At 33.0% G+C, this 13,601-nt stretch overlaps 4 protein-coding genes across 5 annotated transcripts in view; 3 read left to right on the top strand and 1 right to left on the bottom strand.

Moving 5' to 3' along the window:
• LOC100879560 (alpha-tubulin N-acetyltransferase) overlaps positions 1–8,813 on the top strand; it is an 18,716-nt gene extending 9,903 nt beyond the window's left edge. The window contains exons 3-8 of the mRNA XM_003701971.3: positions 998–1,169; positions 3,391–3,532; positions 4,766–4,871; positions 5,025–5,112; positions 5,620–5,666; positions 7,602–8,813. Coding sequence (XP_003702019.1) covers positions 998–1,169; positions 3,391–3,532; positions 4,766–4,871; positions 5,025–5,112; positions 5,620–5,666; positions 7,602–7,884 — 838 coding nt within the window. The 3' untranslated portion in view covers positions 7,885–8,813. The remainder of the gene's footprint in view (positions 1–997; positions 1,170–3,390; positions 3,533–4,765; positions 4,872–5,024; positions 5,113–5,619; positions 5,667–7,601) is intronic.
• Positions 8,807–13,514, bottom strand: LOC100883618 (polyisoprenoid diphosphate/phosphate phosphohydrolase PLPP6). Of its 2 annotated transcripts, none has more exons than XM_012282477.2 (4): positions 13,372–13,514; positions 9,933–10,067; positions 9,699–9,798; positions 8,807–9,575 (listed from the first exon to the last, which is right to left on the bottom strand). In XM_012282477.2, the coding sequence occupies exons 1-4, from the start codon at positions 13,375–13,377 to the stop codon at positions 9,181–9,183; spliced, it is 636 nt and encodes a 211-aa protein (XP_012137867.1). In that variant the 5' UTR covers positions 13,378–13,514; the 3' UTR covers positions 8,807–9,180. The 2 variants fall into 2 exon arrangements, with proteins under 2 accessions (XP_012137867.1, XP_012137865.1); XM_012282475.2 differs by lacking the exon at positions 13,372–13,514 and adding an exon at positions 10,288–10,428.
• On the top strand, positions 10,494–12,422 carry LOC105662135 (uncharacterized). Its single transcript, XM_012282474.2, has 6 exons — positions 10,494–10,708; positions 10,771–10,898; positions 10,967–11,305; positions 11,394–11,661; positions 11,721–11,828; positions 12,210–12,422. Exons 1-5 carry the CDS (start codon positions 10,662–10,664, stop codon positions 11,797–11,799), a joined length of 861 nt encoding a protein of 286 aa, XP_012137864.2. The 5' UTR covers positions 10,494–10,661; the 3' UTR covers positions 11,800–11,828; positions 12,210–12,422.
• Positions 12,237–13,601, top strand: part of LOC100883729 (uncharacterized) — a 23,616-nt gene continuing 22,251 nt past the window's right edge. Inside the window, exon 1 of the mRNA XM_076529368.1 lies at positions 12,237–12,377. The gene's annotated coding sequence lies outside the window, so the exon portion shown is untranslated. The remainder of the gene's footprint in view (positions 12,378–13,601) is intronic.

Consider the following 13,601-nt stretch of genomic DNA (forward strand, 5'->3'; position numbering starts at 1 on the left):
ATTCCCAAATTTACATATATAAAATTCTCAAATTCCCAAATTTGCAAATATGGAATCCTCAAATCCAAAATTCACAAATATAGAATTCTCAAATCCCAAATTCACAAATATAGAATTCTCAAATCCCCAAATTCACAAATATAAAATCCTCAAATCCCAAATTCACAAGTATCAATTTCTCAAATTCCTAAATTCACATATACAAAATTCTCAAGTTCCCAAATTTGCAAATATGGAATCCTCAAATCCCAAATTCACAAATATAGAATTCTCTAATCCCAAATTCACAAATATAGAATTCTCAAATCCCCAAATTCACAAATATAAAATCGTCAAATCCCAAATTCACAAGTATCAAATTCTCAAATTCCTAAATTCACATATATAAAATCCTCAAGTTCCCAAATTTGCAAATATGGAATCCTCAAATCCCAAATTCACAAATATAAAATTCTCAAATTCCCAAATTCACATATATAAAATTCTCAAATTCCCAAATTTGCAAATATGGAATCCTCAAATCCCAAATTCACAAATATAGAATTCTCAAATCTCCAAATTCACAAATATAAAATCCTCAAATCCCAAATTCACAAATATCAAATTCTGAAGTCCCCAAATTCTCCAATTCCCAAATTCACATAAAATTCTGAAATCCCCAAATTCTCAAATTCCCAAAATCACACATATCAAATTCCCACATCAATCTCTCAAATTCCCAAAAATAAATCTCCCTTCCCAAACACCAAACCCAAAAACAACATAAAAACCAAAAAAAAAACGTTCAATCAAGAAAGGAGCAATTCACAGCCCAACTACTTCGCACATTTCTCGTTCGCGCAAATAAAAAGTATTCCCCTCTGATCGTCATTAGCGCAGCGATGCATCAAAACATCCGTTGCATCGCGATCTACGCCTAGCGATGCAAACCACGATCGGTGGACCACAACCGTGAATCATTGTCGCATAATATTACAACCTTGCTTCGATTTAACAGCGGACTGGGCAGCGTGGTAGGACTGTTAAAGACCGGATCGAAGAACCTCTTCATGTTCGACGAGATGGGTGCTCATTATCAGCTAAAGCCGAGATGCATTCTCGACTTCTACATTCATGAATCTCGGCAACGTATGGGCCTTGGAAATATCCTCTATCAGTATATGCTCTCTGTAAGTAATCGCGATATTATTTAGATTTTAAGAGTAACGTGTAGTCGAAGAGTAACGTGTTCACTTCCGTGTAACATCACGGTTGCTCAGTTGCGTTCAAATATTTTATTCAATGCGTTCTGCTGCTGTAAACTACTGGTTTATATAATGATACGATTGAGATATCTGCTTTTTAATATTAGGGTCACGTTACTGTTATATTAATTGAGGCGCATAAAATAGGAAACTAGAAGCAAAAAATAAAAACGATTTATTCTCAATTAAATATTATCATCGCTTTCATTATTGTATTTATCAACTTCTAATAATTATACAAGGTGTCTCACAACTTTGAAATGAGAGATAGCCTGTATTATTATACAAAGAGTATACAAATCGTGAAAGAAGACATTTAACAATCTTAAAATATAAAAATATCTAAACGTCCGGAGAATATAATTTATAAAAATTATCAAGCTTCCCTTTTTCATCCGGTAAAAAAATAACGTATTGTAGCCGATTAAGAGCAAGTTGCGCACGACGTTTGTGAATTGATTGCGAGGAAGAAATCGAGTAATGCACGGTGCGATTAATTTCTAAGTGACGTCCATGAATTCGCGAGGCGGAAAAGAAGAAGAAGAAAAGGGTCGGCAAAGAATTGCCGTTCGTGTTTGTGGCTCGTATCCCACATTCTTTTTCGCCTCGCTCTGTTATGGTTGCTGCACTTCTGTCAGAATCACAGCAAGTGCCTAGCGACACGTGAATTCACCTCGGTCTCGTGCACGGTGCTCAGCTATTACGATTGCCAGCTTGTACGGTACTTTTCCGTAATTAAAGCTTATTTACTCGGTTTCACGATGTTATGCTGCCATTAGTCCGCGTACCGCATTTTGCAAAAAATTACTGGTTTTTCGTTTAATAACGTGCGCCAAACTTCCTAAAGTTCAGAAATATGCGTCGTATATTTTAATTCTGGACTGCGTTGGTAATCGCTTGCGTACTCAAATATCTCATGAATCCTTTGAAAGCCGTGTTACATTTTATATTTTATAATTTATTATTTTTATTTATTAATTTTTATTATTTAAAGTCAGTAGTTATTTTTCACTACTTAAAGTCAGTCAGTAAATTTCCACTATTTAAAATTAATTAATTTTCAAATTATTCTAATTTTTCATTTTTCTGATAGAGTTCAGTATGTTCAGTTTTTTAGAAAACTAAATGGACATTCAGATATTTAAACAGATTTGGTATTTCCTAATTATGCAAACTAACAAATGATTACTTGCACATGCAATCACCAGCGAGGTGAGACGAATTAGCATTTTGGGAGTCAATGGTCTCCCTGACCCCTATCTAGTTACGCGAATGATTTAATGACTATTCTGAATTCAGCGAACAAGATTGAACAGCGTTCAGAGTAATTAACATTAGGCACGTTGAAGGTAATCAACAGTCTTTCGATGCTTTCACCGGCATTCTAAGAATCTAAAGCGTAACTTGAGCTAAGGATGAATAACGAGCAGGTTAATTAACGCCAGGCATGGTTAAGGGTAATTAACAATTTCCCAACGCTTTCACTGCCATCTGAGAGTATTTAAAGTGTAAACGAAGGCTGAACAAGGCTTAGGAATTAAATAAATTTAAAAGGTATTCGCATAAATCTAAATATTTATTGTTTAATTGCTCGGTGATTTCTTTTGTAACATAACAAACGTAACTGCAAATTATTACTCATTGTTTTCCATTTTGTATATTAAATTCTTCCTCTTAAAAATTCTTAGACAAAGTTTAAATTTATGTAATCAAAAACCTAATAAATGTCGAAAAGTATAACATGTTCAATCTACAAAATTGTTTGCGTCAAGTAAGAAAATGAAATAAAAGTTTTCGTCGATAAATGGCCAGCGAACATTGATTAAGCACAAAAAATGTTTGCACACGAGATCTTGATGTCGTGACTGTTTCTTGGTAAGGAATTGTTCAGGCCGTGCCAGTAAAGTGGCAGTAGATGATCTTAAAGAGCAGCGTGACAAAAGATCATTATAGTTGGGTGTTACGGTCGAAGGTAACTCGAAAGGTGACTGAACTCGTTCGAACTGTATTCTACACGATTCATTCATCATTTACACCTATTCACACAGACAGAGAAACTAATCTCGAGGTCTGTTCATTAATAATCGTATCAATTCATTCGTGTGTTTTGTTTATTCGTTTTATAATAATTCTAATTATTTTGCAGGAAGAAAACATCAGGCCGGTGAAACTGGCGATCGATAGACCTTCGGAGAAGTTCTTAGCCTTCCTAGCCAAACATTACGGTCTTTCAAAAATAATTCCTCAGAACAACAAATTTGTCGTCTTTCAAGGATTCTTTGATGATGGTACGTTTCTATTTTTTACTTATTATTGCGCGAGTTCTAATTGTTAACATGTTCAGATGTTTTTAGACATTACTGAGGTGACCTTTGTGTTTTAAAATCACTTAATAACACGCGAAATTAGGAAAAGATAAGGATCTAATATGCTACATTAAAATTACACAAAGATGTATTTCATATACATGAAAATTTTACATCAGTACTTTATTGAGACTTCAGGAGAATTTAGAAGAGTCCAAGGAAAACCTAGAGAGAAAACCTTAGATTGTAGTTGTAAGAGAATCCAGGAAGAAATCAAGAAAAAACACAAGAAAGCTATAGGGAGCCTAGGAGGACCCAGATAGAAACTAGAGAGACATTAGGCAGAACCTAAGAAAGCCTAAAACTAGCCTATGCAAAACTAGAAAGAGTTTAGAAGAACTTAATACCTACAAAGTACTCAGGAAAATCTCAGGAAAAGTGTAAAGAGAACCTAGCTACAACCCAAGTACAAATACAAGTGGAATCCGGAATGAACATAACCTAGAATCTCCTATCCTTGCACATTCCTTACCTGATAAACACCTAAGATGCATGCAATCGTTGCCAACATTTATAATTCTCAAGCTAACTTATAAATAACTAATGAAACTTTTATAAAATTAGTCATTTATTAGAAGCTAATTCCAAAGCCATTTTCAAAATTGTAACAAACACCGTTAAGATAAACGACAGTCTAACGATAGTATAATTCATACAACGCCTCGTCTTGAAGGTGATTCCGTAAAAAGTCAGCCATGAACCCATTGTCGATCTGGTTTCAAGTTAAAGGTACAAGAATGGGGCAACGAAGGTCGGTTCGCTTTATAGCTCGTCCTTCGTCAACCGGTGCCCTAAATCGGTAATTCTTACTTGTCGAAGTATTAAATCGTGGTCAATGTCACTCTACAGCTACCTTATTATACGATTACCCTGATCGATTCGAAGCTGTCTGTAAATGATAAACTCGTTGCCTTGCTGTGTTGTCGATATGCGTAAGCTGATCCAATTCTCGTGACGTGGTATAAAACAAAAAATCAGACATTTTTATCCGAGGCTTCCGATAAGAAACGAAACGACGATTATTAATGCTTAAATTTGTTTTGCATTATACAACTTTTATCGGAGAGCGATAAACTTTCTTGTATAGGAGTTGCTTTCTTTTAAAATTCTTTGAATTATGAGGTTGCATTAATTCTGTATTTTTTTACTTTTCAGAACGTCAGGATGTAAGGTCAAACAGATACAGCTTGCCAGCTAATGCGACGATGGATATTGGTGCATCCAACTCTGCACATAATAATATTGGAAAAAGTAATTCTAGGTGTGTGAATTGTATTATTAAGTAGTTCTCAGCATAATTAGGGGATTAGGAAAGTAGGAAGTTATGCAACTTATGAATGAAATTAATATCTAATGTATCAAGTTTAATCGAGAAGCAAATGTACAAAAATGTAAAGTGTTTTATTCTTTTCAGTATGAATGGTGTCCCATATTCGGCGTCTGTTTCGCGCGCTTCATTTGGCAGATACGCCGCGGCACGACCACCTTGTTCCATGGCAAATGTAAGTACGAGACCATAGAACATGGAATCCAGGTTGGAACTTCCAGTATCGAGTGTTTGAAAAGCAGAAAATTGCATAAATATAATATACCGAGCTACTGATATTTATTAATAAAATATTTAGACTTCATCTTTACTTAACTAAGTGTAGTTGAAAACTCTTTTTAAGATTTTTAAAAATTTACTTCTTTGTTTTTTGATAAGTTATAAGTTAGTAATTGTTTTATTTTTAAGAGTAATTATTTTTACAGATAAATGGAGGAACCCAGAAATTTTAAACAAGATTATGTCGAAAATAATTGAACACTAATAACTAACGCGTCAATCGTTATCGTTAATAATCATTTCCTACAAATAATTTATATTTTAGAAATCGTGAGATATCCTTAAATCGATTACTTTGCTTTGTGTGTTACAATAACAAAAATAATTAGAAATAGAAATCTAGACTAAATATTATAATGCTTGCAACATCTCGACTAATACCGCATTAACGCTTTTTTTCTAGATAATCCATAATACCGCAGTGCTTGGTCCATCCGCCGAGCGTACTGGGTGAGTAAAATCGAAAGATAGTCATCCAGATCGTTGAACGATCTTGCAAAAAGCTGCTTGAATTAATTAGCTATTCATTTGTTTGTTCGTACCTTGGAGAGACAAGCTCTCTCGGACACCTGACACGAAGCTTTAATTGAATTCTTCGATGGACCGTATAGGTTGTTCTCGGCGAATGATAAAATAATAAATGTTACTGTAGGTGCCGTCAACAATTTAAACGAATTTATTGTTAAGTGCTCGTTAACAATATTAACATTTTAATGGCCGCATATTTTACAGAATAGCTCTTATAATTTTTTTTTATATTGAAAAAATATATTGACAACATAATTATTTATTTACTTGATACGTTCAAAAGAATGATATAAATAGATATAAAATGATACATGACAGCGGCCATGAAAGTGTTAAAAATCCAATCGCTAGTTCAATATTCATTGAGACCTGAAGATGCCCGAATTTGGTTGCTAAAGGGTTAAGGAAAACACGTATAACACAGCAATATGCAGCATAAACAGCTTTCACCTTTATTTACACCGAATGTGTACATGCTACCTCTTGCCAGCGCACATTTGAACGCGCGATTAATAATTTCCTGATCCTTTCTCTCTCGCCTGATTTGTCGATTATGTGACCTGTGATTAGAGACCGATAAGATCGTGTTGAAATACTGAGAGGCGATAGAAATATAGGAAACCGACGGCTTACTCTCATTAATCAGAAACCTAATGAATGTACTTTAATTTATTTAATCACCCAACTGCGAAAAAGTAGATCTTGTCTTTCATTGTTTATCATAATTTTGTAAAGAATGCCTCAAGTGACTGAAATAATTTTTTATTATATTGATTAATGACTGATAAACTGTAATTGCAATATGGAAATCATTTATAGCGTTGTTTATAAAGATATTGTAAAAACTCAGAGAAATTTATGAAGAATTTATTGCATTGAAAAGATGGATAAAAGAAAAACGTTATAAAAGATTTTCTATAATTTGTTTTATTGTACAGGTTGAAATATAAGTGTCATTTGTTCCAACGACACTCTTTCAACGCACAGACACTTGATTTATCGTTAGAACAATTTGCGCATGTATGTACGTTAGACTTATTTATTGCGATACCTATTATTTTTCAATGGTCACTCGCACCTGTGCATATAATTAAAAGATGTTCACCAAATGCTCGGCATGAATTTTATATTTATTTCCTTTTCGTTGACAGATATTAAGCGATTCCACTCCTACGAAAAACCAGTTCAATATCCCTCAAAATCCTCTGCACCGGCAACACATGATATCCTTTCATTCTTATTTGCAGAGTAAGTAATTTATTTTGCGTCACTTGCAACAATCGAAGTTTGTGCATGATTTTCTTCTGTTACAACGTTGCAGAAATGTGATTTTGTTTGATTACATCGGCGTACAATTGTATTTTATTATAATTCTACGATATAAAAAGAAATTATCAAAAAGGTTATTCTGATATTTTACAGATTTTGAAACAACGTGATAGTGTGTTTATTTCATTTAGTAGATGCCTTGAAAGATATTCAGATCACGGTTCACTGTAAGTGAAAATGAAAGGAAACGTATGCGAATGAGAGAGAATGAAATAACCCCTTATTCCAGCTTGTAATCTTACAAATTGCACTAGGTCTAATAGTCCTATTAGATCGTTGAGAAAATTTCGCTTATGTGTTATAAATTGTTAGATAAGAGAGAAAATGTAAAAGTTATATTCTTTAACTTTCTTTATCTAATAATTGTGTGACGTGATCTTTCAAGGGCAACAAGACAAATATCTTTCAAAGCACGATTATAATTTAATAATATACAATTGCACGTGATAAGAAATTGTGGTCGTGGAATGCATGCGGTTGCTTTCGTGCATGTCTCCACTACATCTTCATGGGAAGTTACTTTTTCAGTGAAAAATTGAGTACGCCAGCTACGACAGAATCGAAACCGGAACGCCCACGTTCATTGAGCCTTTATTCGGAAGAAGAACAGAAACAACGTACAAGCGAAATGTCCACGGTACCAACACCTGCTTTACCAGAACATCAGCCAACACCTTTCGCTACCATTTTACGGGAAACGGAGAAAACTGAAAAAAATATAAAGCCTTCGCCGTCGTGTAGCCAAGAAGTAGCTGGTACTAATCAGCATACACGACTGGATCTTAAATTTTATCATTCCCCTCTGTGGTAAAGAAGCCCAAAGTGATAGAAGGACCATGAAGCATCTTCACATCTGAGGAAAAGTAATTAACAAGCTTGATGGTAACTGAATGATTAGTAAAAAGATATGTTATATACGAATAATTAAGAAAAGTATATTCTAATGGAATTCATTCAAGTAGACAGTGGAAAATGTGTATGTATGACAATTGGTACATAACTTTTTTTTTCATTATCTGGGACATTCAATAAATTAACATTGAGTGTTGAACAAAAACTTTCTGATAATTAAGTCTGTATGAATTAATTGAAATTTGAAAAAGTGCTATATGCACTGTATAATATTAATTGTAAATGAAAGTTGAAATTTATAGGTGATATTAGTGATTTTGTTAGAATAAAAGGCTGGTGTAATTTTATTTTGGACCTGTGGATAGAATGATAGAATTAGAGGAATCATATTTATGATGATATTAAGTACAAGACATTTTCAATGATTAATGGCTATGATATTATAGTTATTAATTAGTTACTCTTAAAGGAATGAATTAAAATCGTAGTACACGACTTGGAATTATTCGTGTAGAATGCATATATAAACTGGCTTGTAATTTTATACACTTATAAAGATGTACAAGATGTTTTTCATATGCTATGGATATAGTAATGTATAAGTTCTTTTTATGACTGAATTCATCATTCCTTTGGTTTAGGTTTAAAATATGGATCTATAAGAGAACCTGTTACTGTTCATTTCCGAACTTTAGTAATTTGGAAAAACATGAAAATTTTTTGTAGAAAATATATTTACTAGTCATGCATTGAACATTTTGTATTTTGTATTATTAAATTCATAGACATTTAAAACGATGAGATATAAACTAATTATAAAGGTGCAATCAACACTATTGCAAAACAAATTATATCATGTGATAAAAAATAAACAGGTAAAGTACAAAATATTGTGATTTATTTTATAACATAATCATTCATTGAATTAATATATTCCAAACACATTTAAAGTTATCCTTTCCTACCATTAACATTCCTTATTTATACAGAATTTAAAATATTGATCTGATATTATATTAATAATTTCAATATTTTTGAGGCAGTCTTGTCAATAATAACATGTATAATACAGTTAACACTTTTCTGCTTTGGTAGCTTTTCTAATCAAAGTTAAGAATATTAAAATATCACATTTTTTAAATGTATTAATGTATTATAAATAAACGTTAAAATCAATTATATAAAAGAGTCAGTTAAAAAATAATATTTTTTTCGAGTCAGCATATAAACAGCATATTCCAAAAATAGTCAATTTTTAAACATCATATTCTGCACCATCTATTTTTTCATCAGTTATCCAAGCCACTAAATATGCACAAGTTTGAGCATCTAAATACAAAAAACCTAATAACATTCCTTCAATATATCCTAATAACAGTCCTACAACAATATCAAGAATATGGTGCCTTCTCATTAGAAGTCTTGATAAGGCTACTGAGAAAACCCATGCTATTATTGGAAGAAGGAAAATAACAGATACTGGATATAAATAATAATAAACATAAAGAATAAGCATTGAGCGAGAAGCATGACCTGAGGGAAACGAATATTTGTCAGGTCCCATTGCAAAAGGGTCATTAGTAGCTGCAGGTCTTCTTCGTCTGGCAAGGGCTTTCAATATTGCAACAATAACAATGTCCAACAGTAAACCTACAAATGTAATGATAATATAAAAATTATATGAGGCAATACATTTTGATTGTTACTAAACATTATATTTTATCTACTAAAATTAAATATCAGTAATAGCTTCAGCTTTGATATTTCACTTACCTAATAATAAATTCACTTGCATTTGATATAAACTTTTACTGTTAAGAATCCAAATAAATGCAAGTACTGATGCAAGCCAGGGTATACCATGACAAGATATCTACATAGATAACAAATATATGAAGATAAAAATATTTTTAAAACTATATTAAATATAACATAATATGAATGAAACAATATTGGGAAGATAATTTGTAAAATTAAGGTACATATAAATTATATTGTTCGACATACCTCTAATATTGTATAATGTACTTTTAATTGTTTCAGAGGCATACATTTTTCTACCCATTTTACTAATTTTTCTGTCACCTGAGCGTCAATGTCTAATATATTTCTTAGCATTGATGGGACTTCTCTTTTTTGATGCTGCAACAAAAATATATTACATTATAATATATATAATGATAAGAATTATAGCATAATTTCTTTGTACTATAAAGCAGTGTAAGGTTATATAAATAGAATTCTGTTGAATTGCGTTAAAAAATTCCACATGTACTGTAAACAGATAAGAACAATGTGCCGACCAAAACATACAATGTTTTGATATGTATGCATAGAATGATACTGTTTAATAAAAACATACCTTTCCCATTTTATTTTAAAAATAACAGATTAGAAAAATGTGAAATAACAACTTTTACAATTATAATACAACATGCACTTATTTGTTATCATCAAAATTATTCCAACTTTTATGTCTGTTATCACTCGTAGAGTATTCTGTAATGAATCTGCAATAAATATAGAATGACGTTTATAGAGGGCGACACTAGCATGAGGAAATAATTCGAATGGTTTTTAACTGACAATGTTGACGATTCATCGTTTAATGTGTCAATTGTGAATTCAAATGTAAAATTTGTTTAAAATTTGCAACATATTTAAATATTAGCAATAGTACTACGTTGTATACTAGTATTAGAATTAAATTGTTGGTAATATATAAGAATAAAGAAGATGCAGAAAGAGCAACCTGAAGCATCACAGGCACGTCGTATTAAAAGGTAAATAAATGATTTCTTATAATTTTTTCTATTTGAATATAATAATTTTTATAAATTTTTAGAACACGTAATGCTTCTACACCTGAACGAGTTAGAAAGAACATATTGGATACTCCAATATCCAGCATTCATTCACGTGGCCCTCATCATAGAGCAACAATGTCATCAGCAGATTTTGCTATACCACAAAGTAATCAAATTAAATATGTTTTGTAAATTGATGCATTTGGAAGTGGATTAATGGATTTCATTACTTAGGTTTTGCAAAAAGAAAGTTAGCAATGGATAGATCATCTATAGCCCCTGCACCATCAATTTTGGAAGCAAGTAAATTGTCAGACACCGAGTCCAGTGATGTAGAGCTTAAACTTCTTTATGATGAGTATTTACAGAAGATTATGATGGAAATAATTTTGAAAAAGAAAGCAGAAGAAAGAGAGCAGTTGTTTCTATCTCAATTAGCAACGATAGCAAAGGAATACGATCACAACGAAGAAAAATTGTTTAAGTTAAAAACTAGAGAGAGGGATATAATAAATTTGACCAAAATACAGAATAACATTGATGCACAAATTACAGATATAAATAATTGTATCAGTAAGTAGTATTCAAAATTATATATTCGTAAAATCATACAATCAGAATTATGATTTTAGTATTAATTATTTTTTCTTATTAATTATAGAAAGTGAAGATACTAAAATATTAGGAGATATTTTATCTCAGTTGCATAGCCTTTTACAACCTTTGGATAAACTTCGTTGCAATGATATAATTCTTCCTGAAACACCAGAAGAATGGGAAGAAACAACTGAAGCTTTGAAATCTTGTTCTGTTACTTTAGAATCAATCATGAATGTAATTGGAACAAAAAAAGAATCATATCAAAGTGTCAATAATGGTATTAAAGAATTTGTCAGTACTTTCAATAATATTGAGGATCACATAAAAAGGTATGGAGTTCAAGCATCATTTGTTAATGATTATTATATTAACTAATATTATGTTTTAGGTTGGAAAAAGAACTTTGTAGTTTAGAATCCCTTGTTCTGAGAAGTGCATCACTATCCTTAATGCAAAGTGATAATTAAGTATTAAGTTTCAATTTTGAATGTATACGGTAATTATGATACTGTTTTTATACATTGATGGTTTAGTTTAGAAATATTGTGTGTACACTTTTTGTGAAATTTGAGATTTCTTGTGCTTTATAGTTATAGCCACGTTACATACACAAAATAATACATACAATGTAACAAGTATTTATTTAATATATCAATTGCCATTAAATCTCTAAAATTATTTTTCTCAAGAAGACTAAAAGTGGACAAACAATATTTATGCACCAAAGTATTAATATGTAGCAATTCTATTTTTATATTTATTTATAACAAAACCCGTTATAAATTATCATAGCTGTATTATAAAAATAAAAAGTGATTTTAAATTTTATGACACATTTATATCTCTTTCATACTAACATCAAGAATTTTTGGTTCAGGCTCAAGAATTTAACTGTCCTAACGAAAAATATCTCACGTATGATAATTTGATGCAGACGTCGCCATGTTACAAAAATTAGTGCAAGCCTTTTAATTAACAATCACCAGTATCCTGCTACAATTTTCGTCGCAAACGTTTACTACTTCAGAAGTGAGAATCAAAAGAGGTAACGTCACAGAAAAGAAATGGAATAATATGCTTTTACAACAAAGGATATTTTTATGAGTTTCGGGAGATACGCGATGTACCTTCACACGAGGATAGCGCTGCCGACGGAATTTCTTTGGAATCAACGTGTACGTGCTGATTGGCGAGTCAGAAGACGGGGTTGGAGGCGCGCGTACGCATGATCGCGACCTCTCGCCATATTTAATTTTTCCCAAATTTTGCCAACCGGCGCTGCAAAGAAAATCAACGGGACGAGAAACGTTTTCGAGCGGACGATCAATCGGAGCAGTCGAAAGATTGACACGAGACGGTCACGTTTGATATTCCACGAATATATCATGATGGAGGCGGCGAGGCGCAGGTCGCGGTATTCGCGTGCATCCAACCCCCGCGGATTTTTCCTCGCCCGCGCGCGATTTTATTCTGCGCATGGAAAGCAATTTTGCCCAATCATAAATAGGGCTATTGTGGGGGGATGGTGTATGCTGCTGGCGCATTTCATACATCCGAGTGTAATGGTAACCAGATAGAGGCGTCGCGCGGGGCTATCGGCCGGTTAGCATCGTAAATACTTATTACTTACTTCCTACGAAAAATTTCGTCTTCCTTTACCACCTTCTTTTTCCCTGTTTTTCCGTTTCACCTCTATCGCACCCTTCGTTTTTTTCTATTCCCTCTATCTCTTTCTCTCTCACTTCCCATGCCTGTATATATATATATACATATATATCTATATATATATATATATCTCTTTCTCTGTCGCACGCGATACGCTTTTTTTCCTCGCGGCGTGGAAAGCTTACGTATGACGTACTCTGTGCACGAAACGGAAGTAACGGCGTGATGCACGACAGGTCGCGCGCGCGTGACCTCTTACGTACGTGTGTGTCGTAGCGATAAATCGTGTTTGTGCGTGGGGTTGAGCGAGTGATCTGTGACGTCAGTGGTCCGATCGGTTGTCACCTGTCAAGCAAGCGTATCCATCGTCTTACCTCCATTTTCTCTTTCACCCTTTGTCTTTCTTATCTCCCTGTCCCTCTCTCCGAATATGTATTACTTGTACTCGTTCCGTCTCCTCTCCTCCTACTTGCTTCCCCTAACTACATCTCTATCTCTTGCTCTCTTACTTTTGGTCCCTCTTTTATACCATTGCACTCATACTAGTCACTCTCTTGCCGACCACGCAATCCGATCCATTTTCCTCCCTCTGCTCGGCGAGTAC

The sequence above is a fragment of the Megachile rotundata genome, chromosome 3, assembly GCF_050947335.1.
Source record: "Megachile rotundata isolate GNS110a chromosome 3, iyMegRotu1, whole genome shotgun sequence".
NCBI lineage: Eukaryota > Metazoa > Arthropoda > Insecta > Hymenoptera > Megachilidae > Megachile > Megachile rotundata.